This window comes from Ursus maritimus, unplaced genomic scaffold (assembly GCF_017311325.1).
Source record: "Ursus maritimus isolate PB19 unplaced genomic scaffold, ASM1731132v1 scaffold_3, whole genome shotgun sequence".
Lineage (NCBI taxonomy): Eukaryota > Metazoa > Chordata > Mammalia > Carnivora > Ursidae > Ursus > Ursus maritimus.
This window is the reverse complement of record NW_024425563.1, coordinates 12,419,180-12,434,087: the sequence shown is the minus strand read 5'-3', so window position 1 is coordinate 12,434,087 and position 14,908 is coordinate 12,419,180. Positions and strand designations below refer to the sequence as shown.

Below are 14,908 nucleotides of genomic sequence, written 5' to 3'. Positions count from 1 at the left end.
CTATTAAGGTATAACATACACACAAAAAAGTACACATATACTTAAGTATACAGTTGATGAATTTTATAAGCTGAACACATCTGTGTATCTAGCACCCACATGAGAACACTTTACCAGGTCCCTAGAGGTGGCTTTGACATCTTTTAGTTAAATTCAAAGTATATATTTATGGAGCTCTTACTGTGTGCGAGGTACTAAGCTAGGTATGTATGGTGAAGGTAGAGAAAAGCATAAATATAGTAACAGAAACACCTTCCCTTTCCCCTTATATATAAAATATATAAACAAATAATTATGGCAAGCTAGGGACATATAATTAAATGTTGAGGGAAATCCTGAGAAAGAGACTTTTTAATTCAGACAAGATTACCAGGAACACAGGGAGTCAGGGCAAGGGGTCAGGAGAAACTTCATGGAACAGGTTGCACTTGAGTTTACCCTTGAAAAGTGGGCTTATTTTATCAGACTAATGGGGAAGTTGTTTTAAGATTGAGAAATAAACATGAGGAAGAGCAATAAGGGGAGAATTTGATGTGTTTACAAGGATTGGTTTGTAGGACTGGAGTGGAAAATGATGCTGGAAAGGTGTGTTGGACCCAGGTTTTGAGGAGCTGCTAGCTAAGCTGTGAGGAGAACCTGGAGATGTTTGAATACGTGACTGATGGAGTCAGATTTAGGCTTTGGAAAGTTAATTTTGATTGCGGTGCAGTCAAAATAACATCAGCAGTAATTTAAGTTCTACCCATCAAAAAACTGTTGTGTCGGGGCACCCGGGTGGCGTGGTTGGTTGGATGTTCGACTCTTGGTTTTGGCTCAGGTCATGGTCTTGGGGTCATGGGATCGAGCCCCGTGTCGGGCCTCACCCTCAGCAGGGAGTCTGCCTGGGACTCTCTCTCCCTCTCCCTATGCCCCCACCACTCTCTCTCTTTCTCAAATAAATCAGTAAACCTTTTAAAAAACAAAAGCTATTGTATGTCAAGTGTTTTACTTCCATTATGTCATTTACTAAAACCCTGTGTAGCTAATTAATGCCCACTTTAACAAAATGAGGAAACTGAGGCCCAGAAGGATGAAGTAACTTACTCATAATCATCTGACTATAAAGAGTAGACATGAGGGGTGCCTGGGTGGCTCAGTTGCTTAAAGATCTGACTCCTGATTTCGGTTCAGGTCATGATCTCAGGGTTGTGAGATGGAGCCACATCAGGCTGTGTGCTGGGCATGGAGCCTGCTTAAGATTCTCCCTCTTTCTCTGCCCCTTCCCAACTCCCCTCTCTTAAAAAAAAAAACCATAAAGAGTGAACATGTGATGTGACCCCATTCTGATCACACTCTATAAGTCTTCTCAGTAAAAGTTGGCAGAGTGCAGTTGGGAAGTCCCTGGGAAGCAAAGGGGGCGGGATAATGGAAGTGAGGTATACGTTCTGTCTGTGTGTCCTTGCAGGTGGGTGCTGACATATGTGGCTTTGCGCTGGACACCACTGAGGAGCTCTGCAGGCGGTGGATGCAGCTGGGGGCATTTTATCCATTTTCCAGGAATCACAATGGCCAAGGCTACAAGGTAAGTCTCCCAGGAGACATGATCAAAACAAATTTGGCATACGTTAGAGCGGGATCTGTCTGCGTCCTCACCAAGACGTCTGGTGAGCCAGCCTCCTACCTGGCACTTCACTTAGGCTAATTTGCAATTAACCAGGACCTCTTACATGCCATTAAAATGCTCTGCTGTCACAGAGTCTGCTCTTGGTGCTGCTGCGGTCAAGGAGATGGTGAGGCTGTGAAGGTTTTAATCAAACATCTGTATTCTCTGTCTACATTGCTCATTTTGTAATGAGAATCAGATGAGGAAGTACTTCAAAATGATTGAAATGGCAACGTCCTGAGAGAGCAGTCCTAAGCGTGAATTAGGCTGGTCGAGTTGCCAAGCGGTGAATGGCCTTACGGCGATCTCCCTCTGCCCACCTGTACTGCTCAGAGGCCGAGTTTATACCTTAGGCCCCAGGTCTTTGGAGAAGGAAACTCTTGGTTTCTTATGAATGGGGTCTGGAGTTCTCCAGATGCTTCTGTCATTCATAGCCGGATCACAGTGGAAACCCCTTGTTCCTCCCAGGCCCAGGATCCTGCCTCCTTTGGAGCCGACTCTCTGCTGTTGAACTCCTCCAGGCACTACCTTACCATCCGCTACACTCTATTACCCTACCTCTACACCCTCTTCTACCGCGCCCACAGCCGGGGGGACACGGTGGCCAGGCCTCTTCTGCATGAGTAAGTTCCCCGCATCCAAAGGGGTTTTGTTAACGTGACTAGCGACATGGACTGTTTCATCAAATATCGGAGTGAGCATCGAGACACTTCGAGTGGCTATTCAGATACCTATGTATTTTTTTAACTGGGATACTCAGTTGGTATTTGCAAGGCCACTGCTGCCTCCGTACTGTTCTAGAGGTGTATTTAAGTGGTATAGCCTGTTCCCTTTTGGGGATAGAAGTAGATTAAAATCGCGGGACTTTGGGGTCTTTGTTCTGCTACGATCTAACTCTCTATCTTAGACACATCATTTAAGTTCTTTTTTCCTTCGTTTCTTGATTCTTCGTTTAAAGGATTTGATAGTTTGAACAGGATGGTGTAATGCACTATGTTCAGGCCCTAGGATGAACCTGTCATTTACACATGAATAAGAATATTACAGATGATTTCTGGAGTTCCAGAATGTTTACTGCCAGCCAGTGAGCATCTCCAACTTGACCCTGAAAAAGGCCACTTAAGAGGCTTTCTGAGTCAAAATGCAGTTAACTCCCTTAGGTGTCTGACATGCTAGACTCTCAGGCACATATCTGGTATAAATATTATTGTTGTTATTGTTGTTGTTGTTGTTGTTATACATTCATTATTTTGAGTTAGTTTTTACCATTTCCTGGAATTCCCTGTTAAAAGGCAAATACCCCAAAAGAGAAAAGAGTAGAATTTTAAGTTATCTGCTATTTATCTTGATTGCATCCAGTTCCTTCTTGATAATCAGCTGAAGTTTTAAGATGCATTGCTTGTTTTACTTATTTAAAGGGGCATATGGTGAACAGACTTACATGTCCTGGAATAGGCCCCTGTGTCCAACCAGGGGAAGAGAAGGAGAGTGCATGGGTTGGGGAAAGTGGATCTGTCTGCCAGAGCACGGAGGCAGGGGTTGAGTAGGAGTCCCAGAATAACTTGGGGGTTACCGCAGGCAGGAAGCCTGCATGTTTTGGACCATTGTGGGGAGAGTTGTCAGGAAGCATTGGCCCGGATCTCAATGAACCTCTCTCTGATCTCCAGGTTCTATGAGGACAGCAATACGTGGGATGTGCACCAACAGTTTTTATGGGGCCCCGGCCTCCTCATCACTCCGGTTCTAGATGAGGTAAGTGTCCCACAGAGACACACAGATGGTCTCTGCTTCTGTTCCTGCTACCCTCCAAACTCTTCTCTTCCTAGACCCATTTATCTTCTCTTTATTCCAAGCCCAATTCCAGCCTCCACAGCTGAATTGGTCTTGAAGACACAGTGCTGAGGTTTGGGGAAGTTGGAGATGTGTTACTTACAAGTCTTTTTTCGTGACCAAGTTCCAGAAGCATCTACTGGTGGCTCTGGGTTTGGGAATGGTCCTATTCATCATCAGAGTGTCCTAGCAGATCCTACTTGCTCCTTGAGGTAGAGGCAGAATGGAGCAGGGGCCTGGCATTGTCTCTAAGGTTGAATGGAATCAGGGGGTGCTTGTTGCCTCTGCCTCTTAGCACCGTATGGCTTGGGGCGAGTTCCCCAGCTGGAAAGGTGAGATCATGAGAGTACCTGCCACTAGGGGCAGTTGGGAAGATTACATGAGTTCATGTAAAGCTGGAATTTTTACCACAACACATATTTCAAGATTATTATTATTCCTAATGTGGTTCCACTGGGATTTTCCTTTGGGTTGCCAAAGGAACCCTTTTCTGTTATTCCTATTAGAAGAAATGCATGATTTGATAACCGAGAAAAGAAAGGCCACTTATGCTCTCTCAGTATATGTTTAAGAAACTCCCTTAGGAGTGCTGAGAAATCCATTTTATCCCCTTCAGAGGCTGGGCCACGAAGAACAATATTTTGTTTTAATTTCAGGGTGCAGAGAAAGTGATGGCATATATGCCCGATGCCATCTGGTACGATTACGAGACTGTAAGTAGATTTGACTTTTCTTTTTTTTTTTTTTCCCCAAGATTTTATTTATTTATGTGACAGAGAGACAGCCAGTGAGAGAGGAAACACAAGCAGGGGGAGTGGGAGAGGAAGAAGCAGGCTCCCAGTGGAGCAGGGAGCCCAATGCGGGGCTCAATCCCAGGACCCTGGGATCAGGCCCTGAGCCGAAGGCAGACGCTTAACGACTGAGCCACCCAGGTGCCCCTGATTTGACTTCTCTTAAACTTCTCAAGACCACAGTTGCATAGACAAGATGTCTCCCTGGGAAAGGAACATCTGTCCACACCCTAAGGAGCGTTTTTGTATTGTTTTCTGTCATTTCATAGCACAGTTGATAGTGAGCCTAAGTCACTTAATGTCCGTCATGAAGAGACCTGAAAAAAAAAACACTTTTATATACTTTATTCAACAGTAAGATAAGGGCAAATATTGGAGGGTCCAATGGACAACTTCAGCTTGGTCAGGAATCAGCTAACTTGTTTAAAACTATCAGTTCAGTCTATCCCATTCCCCCACCCCCCTCCCCTCTGACTGGTGATGGGTAGTAAGGAGGGCACGTATTGCATGGTGCACTGGGTGTTATACGCAACTAATGAATCATGGAAATTTACATCAGAAACCAGGGATGTACTGTATGGTGATTAACATAATATAATAAAAAAACATTAAAACAAAACAAAACAAAAGCTATCAGTTCATCTAATATATGTCAGATAGCCTTGGCATGGCGTAAATGCTTCCCCAAACTCCTGAGTGATGGCAAAACGTGTTCTTCTTAATTTGTTTCCTTCCTCTCATTTGATTGCCTAACTAGACACTAGGTCAGCTGGGTGGGAAAAGGAGAGAGCTGTAGATAACTCAGCACATGGGTAAGGGGGGGGTGTGAATGCCATCCTGCCAAGGTGCTTGACGTGTGTGCCTGCATCAGGGGGCCCGAGTGAGATGGAGGAAGCAAAGAGTGGAGATGGAACTTCCTGGAGACAAAATCGGACTTCACCTTCGCGGAGGCCACATCTTCCCCACGCAACAGCCAGCTACCACCACAGTGGCCAGGTAGAGCATGGCGGGAGTTTCCTTCAAGGGGGAGACTGCTGACAAAGCTGTTCATTTCCATTCTCATCTGTTAACCTGCTGAAGATGTGGAAGCATTCTGTGGTGTGTTGGGAGGAAGGGGACTGGGGTGTGCGTGTCCATCAAACTCCATCCCTTGCATTTCTCTCAGCTTATTCTGAGGAAGTTGTGATTTAAAGATGGGTTTTGAAAGAACTTACTCCTGGTCCTTCCTTAAACCTCCTGCATTTCTCCTCAAAACACACTAGCTACTGGGGTGGTCATCCTTCCTGGTTTTCCCAGGACCAGTTCAGTTTTAGCACTGGAAGTTTCATGGCTTGGGAAACCTCTCAGTTCCAGGCAAATGGGGTCTGTTGATCACCCTACCTGCTTGGCCAGATTATCCATCCATTGCGCTATGCTCTTGACTCATTCATTCTCATTCCTAGGGAGAGGGGATCCACTTTCCATTCCCCTATAATCTCAATTTCCTTTCCTCCCAGTGAACCATTTCTTTCTTGTGATGCAGACTTGTTCTTTTGAAATCTCCCTCATATCACTGATTTCTCCTTAATGACTCTTTGATTCTGAAATTCTAGACTCCATCTATACTAAAGACGTATACATTTATATATGTCTCTAAAAGTCTTACTTGTTTTTAATAGACTGGGAGTTCTTTGGAGGTTAGAAATCTTTCTTTTCTTTTGGACTTTCCTTTCTACCTTAATTTTTCATATTGCAGACTTTTTATGATAATGAGACAAAATACTTCTACATCTAACACTAAATGATTTCTTTGTATCTAATTGTTCAGCTTCAGGCTGTTCTGCATACTGATACCAAAATTATCTTTCCAAAATGAAGAGTTTTTTCTTGCTCCCCTGCATGAAGTCCAAATTCTTTCATGGGTGGGGTGTTCCAGGCCAATCACAATCTGGTTGCAAGTTAACAAACGTGCCTCCTGAGACATCTGGGTGCTCACCTAGACCAGCCATGCCCCTAAGCTTGCTGTTCCCAGACATACCCATTTATTCGACTGAATTTGGGCTTCTGTATTTAGCCTCTCCAACATCCTTTGCCTGGTGCGTTCTTAATGACTTTCCGAATTAATTACAGATTTTATCTGCAAGAAAGCTTCCTCAACTCTTCCAGCAGAGGGAGTGCTGCCACTCCAAACTCTTTTTTTTTTTTAATTTAAATTCAATTAGCCAAGGTATAGTAGTACATCATTGGTTTTGATAAAATGTTCAGTGATTCATTAGCTCATCATATCACGTGCCCTCTTTAATGTTATGCTTTTTTGTATACTGTTAAATATTTTTCTTCCTTCTTAGCTGATTTTTTTCTTTCCTTCTTAATCGTTTTAAGTATTTCAATCATAGCTACTTTATACCTTGTATCTGAAAATTCTGTTATCTAAAATCCTTTGGAGAATCCAAATTATCATTCATTGTTTTTGCCAACTTTCTCTCATGCTGGCTTATTGCCTTGTGTGTTTAGTAATATTTTTGTTTTTCAGATGTAGTGATCTTAAGTATCCAAACATGGGTCTCATTCCTCCAGAGAGGATTTGCCTTTTTTTTTTTTTTTTTTTGACTGCAAGTCAGGACTGCTGTCAGCTTGAGGTCCTTGTAAGCAATATTTAAGGATCATGTGTTGGGTGGTTCTTTCAGGGTACTTGGTGTCCCCCAGAATATTTAGTCGGCCACACTGCTGGAAGTGCCATGCTGTTCTCCTATGTTTTTCAACTTTCGTGTCACCCTACTTTTTGCCTTGATTATGTGGTGAATATGTTTAATCCTTCCTATAATATTTAGGCTCAGCAATAGAGTTGTGATCTGTTTGTCTTTGTATCTCTTAGACTTGCTAACAAAGGAAAGCAACTTAATACATGTGTATTAAGTGAAAGCATGTGATTTGATTGATAATGGAATCTGCCTTGCATAGGGCACAGTGGAGGGCTGATGTGGGGAAGAATAGAAAACTCGAGGTCAGTGATGGAGCAACGGGAGCAGGAAACCGGGAGGGAGTCCAGGGAGCAGTGACACAAGGAGGGATTCCACATGAAATGGCTCTTTCGCTCTTTCTGTATGCCCATCTACTTTACAACCTTTTTGAGTTTGGTTTGTGTTTCGAATTTTAAATTATAAAGCAGAAAACTATAGTGTTTTATATTCCTCTCCAAATGAGCTAATAATAAATAATCAAATTAAGAAAGTTGCCATTAAATAGATGGACTTTATTGTATTTTATTGCTTTCCGAGTCAAAATGGAGTCACTTTCTTTGGCAGGAAAAAAAGAATATATCCACCCAACCATGGTTAATAATTCCCCTGCACAAACTCTAATATTAGGCTGAACCAATTATTGTCTAAAATGTCTTTCTCTTCTAATAGTCTGTATTCTAAATAATAGTTGCTTTGGCAACTTTTATAGTAGCAATTACAATGATTCGGGCCCTTAAATTCTTGCTTCCTACAAAGATGTTTATTGCTAATGTTCGCAGTATTTCTGTCTCCTGTGACTTTACTGATTCTAGAGAAAGATGCGCCTGTTGATTTTGCTCTTGTGCCTGGAGAAAAGCCGAGCCATCTGCTGCTAGTAACCTTTCCCATGTGAAACCTGAAGGCAGGGGCGCCTGGGCGGTATAGTTGGTTAAGCATACAACTCTTGGTTTAGGCTCAGGTCGTGATCTCAGGGTTGTGGGATTGAGCCCCATGTCCAGCCACAGCTCAGCAGGGAGTCTGCTTGGCATTCTCTCTCTTTTCTCTCCCTCCTCCTCTGCCCCTCCTGTTGTGTGATTTTGGTTGGTGCAAAAAAAAAAAAAAAGAAAAGAAAAAGAAAAAAAAAAGAAAAAAGAAAGAAAGAAATCTGATGGCAACATTCCCAGCTCATTTGGCAAAGTTCTTTGAGTCTTAAGTGTTTGTCTCTTCCCTAACTAAACCTTGTTTCCCACAGTCGTCAGAACCCTCTTGGTCTTATCATTGCCCTAGATGATAACAAAGAAGCAAAAGGCGAACTTTTCTGGGATGATGGGGAAACCAAAGGTGAGCACTATTATGACAACCTGAGTCTGTGAGTTATTCCCGCTAGTTGTTCAGCCGAGGGAGAAATCTCACCAGGCACAGACACACTAATCACTCAAGAGGAGAATTTTCGTTTGGGTTGCACTGTTCACAGCTAGTGGCAAATGAACCACAGATAGAAAATGTGTCTCTTCCTCTTACAATGCTCCCATCAGACAATAGGTACAGGCTCTCATTTCATTGTCAACAGGCATCTGAAAGAGATGTTTTCAAGACTGTTCCTTCCATTTACTGTAGATCTCTTGCCTCAGAATACTTCTGCACAAAAGTCGATGATAGGAACACATACCACGGCAGCAAGGCAGCGTGAAATTGTATTCTTTTTGTGTGCCTGTATCCAGCCATGCTTCTTCACACATTTTCCTGGCTCCAATATACTAACAACTCTTGTGGCTCAAGCTTAGGCGATAGATTCACTTGAGGCATATGCCTTGGAAGCACTTGGAAGGGACCCTTTTCCAGAGTAAGGTAGGAAGAAAAAGGGAAAACAGTGACCTGGCCTTGGAGACTCTGTCTATAATCTTGTCATTCTCAAGATGGAGCTTTCAGTACAGCCAAGGGGTGATTTGTTCTTCCGTGGTGGGCAGGCCAGAGGCTGACTCACCTTTCTCGTACTTTCAGATACTGTGGCCAATCAAGTTTATCTCTTTTGTGAGTTTTCTGCCACCCAAGTAAGTAGCACATTTTTATGAATCTTAGGTGCGGGCTTTTCTCTGACAATTAGCTCATATGTGTTTGTGTATGTGTGTAATTGCATTTATAGCTTCACATGCCCGTATGACTGTAGGTGAGCACATTTCCTTTTTTGTGAAGATAAAAGAACTTTATTTTTATTATTATTTGTTTTTATTTTAATTCCAGTTAATTAATGTGCAGTGTTATGTTAGTTTCAGGTGTACAATATAGTTATTCAGCACTTCCATAGATCACCTGGTGCTTAGATGGGCACATTTCAATTTATGACTTAACTCCCAATAATTGACTCATCCATGTTAGTAAAAAGAGGCAATGATATGATTAAATCGAAGTAGCCAGTCCTTTAAAATGCAGTTTAAAAAAACAAATTCTCTGTGTGTGTTTCTCTCTCTCTTTTTCACTCAGGGGAGTATTAAAAAGTTTGTAGTCCTTGAGCACATGTTAGTAGAGAGTTAAGAGGCATTCAGAGCAGTTTTGGTTATCTGGTCTAGGATAGAATATCTGAGCAACTTGACAACCCATCAGCAGACCTTTGTGTTTAATTGTTTTTCAGAACAGCTTGGATGTGAAGATTTTGCAGTCAACTTACAAAGACCCCAATAATTTAGTATTTAAAGAGATTAAAATTCTTGGGATCCAGGAACCTACCAATGTTACCGTGAAACACAATGGTGTCCAAAGTCAAGTGTCTCCTAATGTCACTTACGATTCTAACCTACAGGTAAAAATTCATGTTGTTGAGATAGTTTATCAAGAATTCATAGCTTATGGTGTTCCTTCTTGCCAAAGTCGCATGGGTTCCTAAAGGACCAGGGCACACTCTGAGGTCTGAGGTGGGGAAGTCAGAGGGTTAGGAGAGAAAAAAAGCAAGGGGTAAGCCAGAGCTAGAATGGATCAGGGAGCTGCTGAGAAACTGGAATAAGATGAAATGGGCTTTTTATCTATTTCTATTTCTATTTCTCTCATCTATTCATTCCCTTATAAGCCCATCAGTCAAAAGAGCACAAGAGCATTGGTCTAGATAAAGCATACAAGGTTGACAAATCAGAATAAGTCAACCTGAGGATTGAGACTGGGACAGAAGAGCAAAGTGAGGAGTGTGAGGAACAGGATTAGAGGGAAAGTGAGTCTGAAAGCTGCTGGCTGAAGCTAGAAAGGCAAAGTGGGAGGTAGGATCCCCAGTAATTAAAATTTTGAAGTCCATTTTCTTTTTTTACTGTGTTCAGATACATAGACTTTCTCTCCAACACATGCATTTTAAAGAAGTATTTCAAGTCAAAGAATCTGATCAGCTTAGCTAATGGCTACTTATTTGGTTAGATAATGCGAAAAAATAATTTTTCATTAGTTGTAATGAGACCTGGTGCTCCTGAGCAGTTTGTAATCTGTTCCCCTGGTATCTTAGCATTTGAGGAATCCTTTCCTCCATTCTCCTCACTCCAGGCCCTCCAGATGATCTAGGACTGGTAGTTCCTGGGTCAGCATGTTTGTGAGAGATCTTCCAAACTTGGAGAAAATAGGTAAATCTGGCATTCTCCTATAATGATGTATTGATGACATTGCCATTTTGCCTTACAATATACGTTAAGGATACCTAATTATAAAGTTAGAAATAAAGTACAGTTGACCCTTGAACAGCATGGGAGACACTGACCCCCCCATACCATCAAAAATCCATAAATAACTTTGACTCCCCAAATCTTAACTATTAATAGCCTACTATTGACCAGAAATCTTATGGGTAAACTGTCGATTAACATAAATTTTATATATCATAAGAATTCTATACTGTATTCTTACCATAAAGCAAGCTAGAAAAAAGAAAATGTTACTTATTTTTTTTAAAGATTTTATTTATTTATTTGACAGAGAGAGACACAGTGAGAGAGGGAACACAAGCAGGGGAAGTGGGAGAGGGAGAAGCAGGCTCCCTGCTGAGCAGGGAACCCGATTCAGGGCTCGATCCCAGCACCCTGGGATCATAACCTGAGCCGAAGGCAGATGCTTAACGACTGAATTACCCAGGTTCCCTGAAAAGAAAATGGTATTAAGAGAATCATTAGGAAGAGAAAACATTTGCAGTTCTGTACTGTATTTATTGAAAAAAACATGCATGTAAGTGGATCCATGCAGTTCAAACCCATGTTGTTCAAACGACAACTGCATTATATGGTTAGTTATGTGTACAGTGAAGTGCAAGCCATTTGAAAGGTGCATCTGCGAAAAAAAACTCAATAAGTATTTGTTAAATTAATTAATATAAGAGCAAAGGAGATGTCGGTGCTTGAATTTGGGTGGTGGGGAGACATAATTTATACACATGAAACTACTGGGAAGGGGACAGGCAGTCCAAAGCAACACAGAGGAAATGTTAACTGACATTATACCTAATTTAATGTTCAAAGCCTAATGGTAGAGCTGTGCAAAGCCATTGAAGTCAGGGTTCAAGCTGGACTTTGAATGAGGGTGTATCACATAGAGATTCGTTCAGCTACAAGTGATAGGAAACTGAGCAAAATGGGACTTGGAACAAATTGGGATTTTCTTCTTTGTGCAATATCAAGTTTAGAAAGTGGTCAGTTGCCGGCATTGGTTCAGTGGCCCAGGGTTGTCAGGGTTGATTGGAAGTGACTGCTTAATACCAGTTTCTGTGGCCCTAATAGTGCAGAATAAAAGAGGAGGCAGGAAGGAAAAGGTGCAGGGAAGGGGTAGGCCCTTAAAACAAGGAGACTCTGGGCCTTCAACTCCCAGTGGACTTGCACTTGCCTATTAATGGCCACAGCTATGTTACATGGATTAAAAATTTAGTTCTTAATCATGAACTTTAATATTCTAAGCTGAGATAGTCAGAAAGGAACTTTTATATAAGGCAGGCAACTAGCAGTGCATTTCACAAAAGGACACCATTTTCCTAGAAAGAGCAATTGTCTAGATAAAGCATGCAAGGTTGAGATATCAGAATAAGCCAATCTAAGGATTGACACTGGCCTGACATTAGTTTGTGTGTACTCTATAACTGGAATAGGGAGGGGAATCAGTTTGGACAAATAATTTGTGGTCAGATTTTAGAGGGTCTTAGGTGCCAAAACGAGAAGGATCTGATTCTCAAAGCATCCTATGGATCCTTGAATCAAGGCTGTACCATTGTGAAAGCATTGCTCTGGGGTGTGAGATTTTAGAACAGGGAAGTTTAGGATGAATTTAGACTGAGAAGAGCCTGGAAAAAGGGTGATTATCCTTAGAGTGTGATTTTTTAACTTTGGGCAAATGAGGATCTTCTCCATGAAACCATTCATTAAAGAAGAGACAAAAATACATAGAAAATATTAAATATTTGAATTAGTGGGACTCAGAGAAGCAAGGTTTCAGGTTTTGAGGTTTTGGTCTTGGAGAAATGAAGAGGTTGGAATGTTAGAAATGGAAGGAAATGTAATGATATTACCAACTCCCCACTTTTGCTGTTGATGAAACTGAGACCCAAAGAATTGAAATGATTTGGCTAAGTTTCCCCAGCAGAGTGGAGATGAGAACCCAAGCCACATGATTCTTACTCCTGTGTCCTTGCCACCACTCCAGACCGAAGCGGGACACTGGGCTGGGGAGTGGAGGGCAAGAACATAAGCTCGATTTCAGATGGTCCCATGAACTCCCGTGTGTTATGCTACAAGGGGAAACACAGATAAGGAAGAGGAAGGGGAGTCAGGGAAGGAAAAAAAATGGGTGATCACAGAAGATTTTATTTGACCTAATTCTCTTCCAAACATGGTGTACAAGATTCTGATAGAGTTGACACATTTGCACTCTTCCTCCTCCCTCCACGTAGCTCTTTTCGTAAAAGCTCCAGTGGGCTGTCATTTGGATTGTTGAGAGGCTAGCCTGGTTTCTATTTCCTTTCCTAATAGAGTTTTCAGATCTTGCAAGGCCTTTGTCCTGAGGATAACTTTCCTTGTCACTTGCTCGTCCCCACAGGTTGCTCTTATCATGGGAATTGATCTTATCCTGGGAGAAGCATACACGGTGGAGTGGGACCTGAAGATAATGGATGCAGAAAAAATAGACTGTTTCCCTGATGAGAGTGGTGCTTCTGCAGAAAACTGTAGTGCCCGTGGCTGTGTCTGGGAGGTAACCATGCCGACGACACTAGTGTGCATCAAAATCCTTGACACTCAACCTGTGGTTTCATGAGTGTATCACCAGTGTCACTACTTAAAACCCATAGAAAGGAAGGACTTCCAAAGGAACCTGAGTTTGTATCTGGATGTAAGGAATAGATAGGGACAGGAGTGGGACCTTTTTTTTTTTTAACAAATACTTTACAAGGAGACCAGGAATTTAAACTTATGTCACTACCAAAGAATATATAAGGAAGTGAGTGATGGTCTGGCTTTTTCTCCCTGTAAATGGCCTTTTCTAGCCCCTTTATATTTGATAATTCTAGGACCGCATGCTGAGCTGACCTTAGCTTTCCTTTCCAGGTATCCACTTCTCCTGGAGTCCCGTTTTGTTATTTCGTCAATGATCTGTACTCTGTTGGAGATGTTCAGTACGACTCACGTGGAGCCACTGCGACTATCTCCTTAAAGTCTTCTGTCTATGCCTCCGCTCTGCCCTCGGTACCCGTGACCTCCCTCAGTCTGCGTGTGACCTACCATAAGAATGACATGCTGCAGTTTAAGGTATGTGTTTGCAGTACACATATGTATCAAGTGCCCACTGGGCACCTGGCAGTTCCATTACTTTTTGCTAGTCGAGGGCACAGAACCCTAAAATAAGTGTGCGCCTCTGAGCTAACCCTGCTGCAGGAATATAGATCGTTATCCCGGGGGCACTGAGAGACCATTGATGGACCGGCGCTGCCTGTTCTGATGTGCGTCTTGGAAAGATCACTGTGTCTACCATACGGAAAATGGTTGGGAGGACAAGAGTGAGAAAGGAGAGGCCAGCCAGGAGGCTACCGGTTAGGTTGTCCATGTGGGCAACCAAGTGTAGACCAGGTTTAAGAAAGGAGGAGGACGGTGGGAGAATTGAGAAGGTAAGATCACAGGATCTGGCGATAACTGCAAGTAGGCAATCAGGGAGAGGGAGGCATCAAGAATAATTGCCATGTTTCTGCCGTGTGTCTCTATATGGATGGTGGTGATGTTACCTGGAATGGGAACATTGGAAAGGTTTGGGCTTGGGCAAAATAAGACGATAAGTTCAGTTTGGGATGCTGAATTTGGGATTTCTGAGAAGTAGCCACGAGAGTGCAGTGATCTCTTTCTTTCCTATGTTTTAATTACATCTAAGGATTAGTGATAGGCTGTTCTTATGTCTGTTTCTCTACTAACTTGTAAGTTTCTCAAAGACAAGAATTTCTCCGTTCATCTTTGTGTTTCTGAAATCTGACACAGAGCCTGGTAGATAGTTAGCACTCATATGCTTATTGAGAGAGTAAATGAAAGACATCAGGCATTGCCCAAAAGGTTCATCACAACCTGCTATCAACCTAGACTGAGTCCTTTTACATCTCCTAATGCAGGGAAGATGCTCTATGATATTCCTGTCCTCACCATAGCACTGGCCTGTGGTAGGCACCTAGTGAATTTCAGCTACATGAATTTGCTGGCATTTCCTGCTTCAACCATTTCTTCTTGTACCTTCTGAGCACACATAGCTCTCCCCCAAATATTTGCCTCTTTCTGACCCGGCTTTAATACTCTGGGCCTTTGCATTTATTTCTCTACCAGGAATGACTTTATCTCCTTGCTGTGCTCGGTCAACAGCTGCAAAGGTTTAAACAATCAGCCTGTATTTTGCCCATGACATCATCTCAGTCTTGCAGAAACTGTGCTGGGCGTTTTCTTCTCTATAATCTTACAACACTCCCA

General features: G+C 42.4%; 1 protein-coding gene across 1 annotated transcript in view; it reads left to right on the top strand.

Annotated features, from left to right (window-relative positions):
• The window catches only part of MGAM (maltase-glucoamylase), a 232,736-nt gene that overhangs the window by 186,192 nt on the left and 31,636 nt on the right, over positions 1-14,908 (top strand). Inside the window, exons 21-30 of the mRNA XM_008697325.2 lie at positions 1,445-1,561; positions 2,111-2,265; positions 3,310-3,394; positions 4,129-4,185; positions 5,135-5,259; positions 8,215-8,303; positions 8,964-9,013; positions 9,592-9,759; positions 13,008-13,160; positions 13,514-13,714. Coding sequence (XP_008695547.1) covers positions 1,445-1,561; positions 2,111-2,265; positions 3,310-3,394; positions 4,129-4,185; positions 5,135-5,259; positions 8,215-8,303; positions 8,964-9,013; positions 9,592-9,759; positions 13,008-13,160; positions 13,514-13,714 — 1,200 coding nt within the window. The remainder of the gene's footprint in view (positions 1-1,444; positions 1,562-2,110; positions 2,266-3,309; positions 3,395-4,128; positions 4,186-5,134; positions 5,260-8,214; positions 8,304-8,963; positions 9,014-9,591; positions 9,760-13,007; positions 13,161-13,513; positions 13,715-14,908) is intronic.